The sequence below is a fragment of the Phaseolus vulgaris genome, chromosome 7, assembly GCF_000499845.2.
Source record: "Phaseolus vulgaris cultivar G19833 chromosome 7, P. vulgaris v2.0, whole genome shotgun sequence".
Taxonomy (NCBI): Eukaryota; Viridiplantae; Streptophyta; class Magnoliopsida; order Fabales; family Fabaceae; genus Phaseolus; species Phaseolus vulgaris.
Genome location: NC_023753.2, coordinates 34,366,862 through 34,375,817, shown reverse-complemented (window position 1 = coordinate 34,375,817; position 8,956 = coordinate 34,366,862). Strand labels below are relative to the sequence as shown.

Here is an 8,956-nt window from a genome sequence, read left to right as displayed (position 1 = left end):
AAATTTAGAAACTAAATAATTGGTAGTTAAAACTTTAGTTGTTAATTAGATACCAATTTAGAAACTATTTAACAATGATAAAAAATAATAGAAACTAATTTAGAAACTATTTTAGTTTCTCTTGTAACTAATTATTTTGATTTCTAAAAATTGGTTTCTATTTCATGATTGTCTTGTAGTGGTTGAGAGATACATAAGTATAAAATTAACCAAAATAAATTATAAAGTTAATTATAGTTTTATTTATATTTTACAAAATCCACAGTTTTTTTCATTAGTTCTTTTTTACATTTTTAGTTCCTTAGTTTTTTAGATATCCATATATTGGTCCAAAAAAATTAGACAATTTTTTTTATTTTTCATAACTTTATTCGATTTTCAAATTCAATTATATGTAACTTTTTGTTACTTTGGATATGACATGGGAAAGAACGCAACCATTGTTAGCAATTTGAAAATTATTTAGAATATTTTTAGAATTAAAAATTAAACAGTTATATATAATTAAAGATTGTGTAAAAAGAAATTCAATAATCAAATAGTTAAAAATTAATGTACTAAATTAAGAGAAAAATTAGGGAACAAAATCACATTTCTTCTAAACATAGGAACAAAGTTACAATTAAGCCTAAATTAAATTATATTATAAATTGTCATAATTTTGGATTTAAGTTAGTTTCATCCATTCGAGTCAACACCAGACAGCAGACCAATACATTTGGATTTGATCAATTTGATGGATTGAGAATTGAGTGGTTAGACTCGCAAATAGATTGTTTCTTAAAATACAAAAATAATTTTTGAATTTCAAGTAAATTAATCAAGATAAACTGAAATAAATAAAAAATATAAGTTGTCATTTTCACTACAAACTCGCATTATAATTCATGTTAATAGGAAAAAAAAGATAAAGTTTAAAAACTCAATATATGATTGACCTTAAAATCAATTGACAACGGATAGAACATTAAATTTATCATTTATTAATTTTATTAATTATAAAAGAAAGTAAATAAATCAGTTCACAATTGGTCCAATCCTTCATACGCCTTTATTTTAGATTAAGGCAATTTCTCCCTCCACCATATCAATTTTAGCATGCACCCAATCAGCTCTAGAAAATGACAAAAATATCCCTCATAAATGACGAAAATAACCTTACACATAAATGGAAAAATTTATTTTTGAATCTTTTATGTGAAATATTTTAGATTTCAATTTTCGGAACATATTTTTGAATTCTGAAATTTTTTATCCGGAATGTATTTTTAGTTTTGTGTTCAGAATTTTTTTTCCAGCATGTATTTTTTTATTTCTCAATTATAATTATTATTTTGGATTTTTTAATTTGGAATAAGGGTAGTTTTGGAAATTTAAAAAATTGATATGGTGGAGGTTAAAATTGATATGTTGCAGGAGGGTAGTTTTGGAAATTTAAAAAATTAATATGGTGTAGGTTAAAATTGATATGGTGCAGGAAGAATTTGCCGAGAATTTTTTTTCCAGCATATATTTTTTTATTTCTCAATTATAATTATTATTTTGGATTTTTTAATTTGGAATAAGGGTAGTTTTGGAAATTTAAAAAATTGATATGGTGGAGGTTAAAATTGATATGTTGCAGGAGGGTAGTTTTGGAAATTTAAAAAATTAATATGGTGTAGGTTAAAATTGATATGGTGCAGGAAGAATTTGCCGAGAATTTTTTTTCCAGCATATATTTTTTTATTTCTCAATTATAATTATTATTTTGGATTTTTTAATTTGGAATAAGGGTAGTTTTGGAAATTTAAAAAATTGATATGGTGGAGGTTAAAATTGATATGTTGCAGGAGGGTAGTTTTGGAAATTTAAAAAATTAATATGGTGTAGGTTAAAATTGATATGGTGCAGGAAGAATTTGCCTTAGATTAAATTGAGAAAAAATGTTCACGGGCGTTTTCACTCTAGCCCAATCCATTTCGATTAGAAGGCCCATTTGTAGTTAAGACCAGCATATTCTCTTTTTTATTCAACTGTTTTTTCTTATATTTTCATAGTTTCAGATAACACCATCATCATAGTCAAATGAAAATATAATTTTATTTAAAAAAATATATATTTCAAATTCTACAATTTCAAAAATATTTTTTTTCTATCTACACCTCTTAAATTGTAAAATTTAGAAAATATTTTTTAGATTCTATAATTCTGAATAATTTATTTTTTAAAAAAAATACATTCTAATTACGGAATATATATGGAAAGTGAACATTAATGTAATTTTTTTTTTAAAAGTACAGATATTAATAGGGATTGAGTTACCTATTTTCTTGAAAGGGAAACTGCCCCCACATCTACATGTGTGTTATCCCAACAATACTATGAGTTGATATTATTAGATTAATTATATAACTTGTTCGCTTGAAATTAGTCACAAATAATTATTTTAATTAAACTAAGACTACGATACAAATAGTTAATGTGTTGAATTTAAGTTCGAATTCTTTGAAAATAATTCAAGTACAGTTATTGGTGAAAAAGATCACTTGACCAAGTTTTATTTACCTTCCAATCAAGCTACATTAGCCTAAGATGAAATCTTGGTTATGATTAAAAAAAACTTCAAGGATGTTAAAGAATAATTTTTTTAAATGAGTTAGATTGTGTAAAACAGAAGGTGAATAATGTTAAGACTTGTTTTTGTGTATATTAAATATAAGATTTAAAGTAAAAGAAGAATGAAAAAAAACTTATATTAAAACAATTTATTATTTATTTTAACTAAAACTTTATCTTTCTAAGTTATTAAATCTTTTGCATCTTCTTTTAAGATTTTAGATTGAATATTCATAATTTATTTAAATATATTACACCGTTAAGGAGATGACAACACAAATTAAACACAAATTAAGATAGACCAATTTTGATCAGAGTTGAAGTTTTAACGGTAGTTGAAAACTCTTTTCTGCATCTATTTATTTGAGTTTTAAATTAGATGTATTTGAATGTAATATTATTTCATATTGATGTTGAGTTTTCTTTGAATTGAAATTGGATGGAGTTATGTTTTCAATGGTGTATAATAATTTTGGATTTTAATGTTCTAAATATAATTGGAAATAGTCTCTAATCAAGTTTTGGTCTATATTAGTTTTATTTTAATGTTTTAAACTTTCATAATTTCAATGAGTGATGATTTCCCATATTTTTATTTTGCTAATTTTTGGCAATTTTCTCTTGGTACCAAGTTGACACTCAAACTATTGCAATTATTATTTTCATTAGCATGTCACGTGTTGTCATAGTCTTTCAAGCAACAATGTTCTTTTTTTGAGATTATTCAAGGCTTGAACAATAGAATTGTTAAAACAACCCTTCTTTCAAAATTTTCATCACTAAGTTAGAATGATATTTTGAAACTTGTTGACAGGTACACTAAATCATGTTGCTCAAGTATTCTTCTCCTTTATAATTGTTAAATTAATATATAAACGAGAAAAATGTCAAAATAATTTCGTCTCTTCTTGAGTTAATATTGATTAAGTAATGTTGGTCCAGGTAAGTTTATAATTGGTAGCTTAAAAGGTGATTTTCTAATTTAAATAATGATTTTGTCCTGTTAAAAAAAATAATTATAAGTTAGTTTCGATAAAATTGATTTAACTTATGATTCTTATTACAAGATATAGGTTGATATGATATAATATATATATATATATATATATAATTCTATCTTTTCTTGATTCTAGTTATGCATTACAGTTCAAATATGAGTATAAAACTTATTTCAATTCAAGCAAAATACATACAAACAAGAATAAAACGAAGTAAAAAAAACATAGAGTAGAAAAAAACACTTAAGATGAAAAATAAAGAAAAATCTCCACTTAAATAACTAAAAATTCAAGAACACCGTATTCTCAAAAAGAATTCACAAGTTTTTCACAATTCTCAAAAAATAATGTCTAATCCATTCAAAGTTATGAAATAAAGATAAAAAAAACTTTTTTTTCGTATGTATTAGATCCTTACCTTTTCTCGTTGAGTGAGACGTTTAAATGGTCTTTCATCTATAATACAAATTACAAGTAAAAAAAATATTATAAAATTACAATCAAGCAATCTGTTCTAAATTACAACTAAATAAAGCCTTTGTAAACAACATAAGGCTTAAAAATAACAAACAATTATAAATTTATTATAAACAAAGAAATTTATTTGATTTTTATACTGAGACAACTTTTTCCTTTTCTACTAAATTGATGTTAAGGATATAGATAAACCATGTCAATGTAATTACATTGTGAAAAAATTGTGTTCTTATGATATAATTTTTCAAGTCAAAGTTAAAATTGTGTTATATAATTTTTATATTTAATGATAGTGGTGTATCCTTTTATGATTTGATTAGCATTCTTTTTAAATAAAATTGTGTCTAGGTGACGTAACTTCAATTCAAAGAAAGTTTACATAGTTCAATTTTTTCTTGATTTATTTTTTTAAAATATTTATTTATTTATTTAAATAGATTAATTAATTAAGTTATTAAAAATTTGACAAATTTTATAATTTTTTTTAAGAAAAGACTTTTGAAAACTTCAAAACTTTTAATAGAAAAAACATATTAAAATATGCTAAAAATGAAAGTTGTTTGAGATGAGATAAGAATGTCATGGTCAATACTCCAGGGAAATTGAAAATACCAAATTTTCAAAAAAAAATCAACATTTACTAATAGTCTTTTAAATTTTTTTAGTATTTTTGGAACATTTTTTTATATTTTAAGCATAGTTTATATTCTAACTTTAGGATTTTAATATCCTTTTCTAATTCATTTTTCAATTAAAAAATAAATATTTTTTTTCTTAATTTTATAATAATTCAATTAATTATTCCAAGTTTTTTTTTTAAAAACAAACAATTTAAAAAAATTATAAAACTAAATTGTGCAAATGTGACATGTCTTAAATGTAATTAACCTTAATAAAATTTAATGTAATTAACCTTCAAAAAATTTATTAATCAAAATAGTGTAAGATTGATACGAATTTATATCTAGTAACAAAATCTTGCCATCATGTACAACTTATTCATAATCATGCAACTTATCTATATTTGTAATTTTTTAAAATAAACAACCCCAATTTGTTAAAAAAAAGAAAAATTATCCCAGGTTAATAAAAAAACCAATTTATTCTCTACTGAATATAAACTAATATTTGGAAAAGATTCTCATTTCCATCCATTAGTCAATTTGGAACCTTGGTATCCAATGACTTCATAATAAAAAAAAATTACGAATAAGCAATCTTAACAACTAAGGAATGCTCTGAAGCCAAATCATATAATTCTGTGGTCTTATGTATTTCAGCTGTGATCAAATTGTAGCTGGGTTCTATAATTGGATGCAGTTGCAAGCATTGTAACAGGGTAAACGCCTAAGATGTAACAAATAGTGTAATAAAATTTGGTGGATTAACAAGTGTTGCTGAGCATACCTCTTAATAGTTAAGCATTCTTCAATTGGTATAGAGCCCAATAAAATATAACAAGGCAATAATACACTTAATGCATACTGCTGGAAGTGTAATGAAATTACAGTTACTTGTTGCTAAATGAGGAAGTATAGAGAAAGAACAAGGTTGCTTTGCACATTCATTGAATCACTAATGCCTCACCAAAATAATTCCAATTGAGACTACCATTTTCTCACTGTTGTACATGTAAATTGACTCTATCTGTATGCTTGAGATGCTCTTAGGCTTATATGAGAAGTAAAAAAACCTTTGACATCAGCATGTACAGATAAAAACAATTGTGTATGTCTAAATAATACCATGTCCTTCACTTTGTGAAGATTGGAAAAAGTGAACTCAAAAGAACTGCAAAAAAGATAGACAATCTACAACAAACTCAAAAACAATTTACATTCGCAGAAGGGCATTACTCACATAATTTTATGAAAGATAGGGTGGATGGATCAAAATTCAAAAACAAGTTTCTCACAGGGCATTCACTAATGCTATAAGATCAATCCTTCCTTCACAATTTGTTCCAGCCAAGATGCTATATCGGACATAGGTGGTCGTTCACTTGGATTCTCTCTCACAGCAAGTTCTGCTATATCAGCAAGCTTAAGCAAAGGTTCAACATTTCTTGGAAGAGCTACGTACCTATCAATAGTAGCAGCAGCCTTCCCTTGTTTGATCAAAGGCACTGCCCACTCAACCATGCTGGGTGGAGTGTAATCCCTATCATAAGCCTTTCTTCCACTCAGAATCTCTAGCATCACAATCCCAAAATCGTAAACATCGCTATCTATGTCTCCATTGAGATCTTTGTCACTCGAAGCAAGAAGTCCAAAGTCCGAAATTCTTGCCCCCCACTCCGAATCCAAAAGAATGTTTGAACTTTTTAGATCTTTATGCACAATTGGAGGAACAAGTTCCTTGTGAAGATACTCAAGCCCCTTTGCGGCTTGCATCGCTATCTTCAACCTGAGGCTCCAATTAAGGGGAGAAAGACCACCGTGGAGGTGATCATAAAGCGTTCCATGAGGCATATACTCGTAAACAAGCAACCTCTCCCCCATCTCTGCGCAGTACCCCAGCAAATTAACAATATTACAATGGCGGATTTTGCAGAGAATTTCTAGTTCCATTTCAAAATTACGATTATTGGTGTGGATTATGGTAGCCGCATTTGCTCTTTTAACAGCAACCACCCTCCCATCTGCCAACAAAGCTTTGTATACAAACCCATAACTTCCTCTCCCAAGTTCATTAAACTCCTTAAACCCATTCGTAGCATCCTTCAGTTCAGAAAGTCTGAAAACCTGAGGCGCCCCGGGACAAGAATTAACAGAAGGTGTTGATTGAAGAGCAACATTGACATTATCATCCTCTTGCTCCGGTTTCCCCATGCAAGACTTGGATTGTTTCTTTGTCCTCTTTCTGACCGATAAAAGACACCCGTAAAGCAAAATTATCAGAACCCCCAACACGGAGCACCCAACTATAACCATCCATTTACGCAAACCATGCCAGCGCCAATGCATACGTAGACCCGTTGAGGAGTGAAGTCCACAAACACTGAAACAAGAGCTGTTCTGACAAAGAGAACAAGCAGTGCAGACTCTATCAGCATTTTTAGTACACGAACTTGACAAGAAGAACCCTTTAGAACAATTTGACCCACAAGGAGAACAAATCCTCAAATCCTCTCTAACACAGAGGCTAGTCAAAGCTAGCTCGTTAAGCATACTAGCATTGAAAGCAAACTCATCGACCCCACAAGAACTAGCCCTGCAGAGTCCAGGACTCGAAAGCTCCAAAGGAGGATCAAAATCGGGTTTCAAAGCATTTACCATCCAACAATCCAGAAGAAGATCATCTTCCCTGATCCCACACGTGGTGAAATCCGAAGAAGCAATAGCCATGAAACCGTTCCCTCGAGGAATCACAGAAGAGTTCAAATCACCCCAACACTCTACTTCATGGTTATCCATTCTAATGCCGCAAAAATGGTTAGCCCCAGCAGATAGAGACACCAGTCGAACCGAATCCAGCGGAGGATCCGAAAACGAACCCGGGTCGCCCCAGCATTTCAACTCGCCGGAAACGTTGAAAACACCGCACACGGCCCTCCGACCCGCCGCTAAAACCGCGAAACTCTCGGAAACATTGGAAACTTTTATCCCTTCAGACTTAGGTCCCCAACATACGAGTCCACCGTCTCTGACCTCGCCACAGGTGAACCCTTCCCCGGAAACAACCCTCTTCACCTCCAGATTCATCACGGCTTGGTTGAAAAACAAGTAACTCTGTTTCGCTGTCAACGTTTTGTTTACAGTTGTCGTGATATCCCAGCAATCCACGGTGCCGGAATCGTGATCGGCGTAGTAGGATCCTCGAACAGCGCACACGTGATTCTTGCCGGCGGCGATGTGGGAATAAGCAGTGTTCCGGTACGCCGGCGGCACGAGGATGAGATCTGCGCTGGGTTTCGTTACAGCGCCCCAGCAAAACGCCTGCGAGGTGTTCGCTAAAATGCCGCATAGAAAGCCTTCCCCGCCGGAGAGTGCTGACATGGCAGGAACAGCATTGGTAACGGAGGAGAGAGACGGTGAAGTGGCGTTATTCCCCCAGCAAATGACGTCTTGCTTCCCGCTAGCATCAATGGCACAAAAAACCTCGTCTTTTGCAAATGAAGCGGTTATTGGACCCATGGCGCCGAACCCATGTGCAGTGCCACACAAGATGAGGAAAATGAGAAGAAGGGTAGCGAGAGTTTGCATGGTTAGGTTGGGTTGGGAAGAGTGTCATGGACTCTGCGATGAGTTGTTGCTTGGGTTCATGATGATAAAGATAGTGATGCAGTTTTTGTTTGCTATTCCTCCTGAAGAAAGAACCTTGTGAGTGAGAGTGAGAGTGAGAGTGGGATGGGTGATGACCATCAAACAACGTGGGTGTCGCCATTTTTACAGCTCCCATTCTCACTTTCTTTACTTACTTCCATCTTTCTTTCACTGTTATTGCTCCTCGTTTTCCCCATCAAATTATTTTTTTATTCTCATATTAATCAATCTTACAAGAACAGAAATTAATCCACCACTACTGCATCTGCAATTCAGACGTGCCTTTTCTTCCTTCATTCTCTTCATGCTTTCACGTTGACTTACTTTTTTATTTTCAATTAAGAATTACTTTTATAAATTGTTTCAACATGTTGACTATTTAGAATACATAGATTGAATTGGATCTTTTCTTTCTGTGAGGGTGAAATTGAATCTAATCAATTTTAACATAATTTCCTACTTAGCTTAGTTGGTCAAATTTCTTAAATAGTATATTAACAATATTATAAATATTGCTGAATCTATTTTATTTTATTCTATTAATTAAACAATTGACTATAATTATTAAATAATAATATAATTATTATTGTTATTATTTTATGTATCTCATTATTTTAT

General features: G+C 30.4%; 1 protein-coding gene across 1 annotated transcript; it reads right to left on the bottom strand.

Moving 5' to 3' along the window:
• Positions 1-5,610: 5,610 nt before the first annotated feature.
• On the bottom strand, positions 5,611-8,679 carry LOC137830262 (serine/threonine-protein kinase-like protein CCR1). Its single transcript, XM_068637463.1, has one exon. The coding sequence runs from the start codon at positions 8,276-8,278 to the stop codon at positions 6,005-6,007; it is 2,274 nt and encodes a 757-aa protein (XP_068493564.1). The 5' UTR covers positions 8,279-8,679; the 3' UTR covers positions 5,611-6,004.
• Between the last annotated feature and the right edge of the window lie 277 nt (positions 8,680-8,956).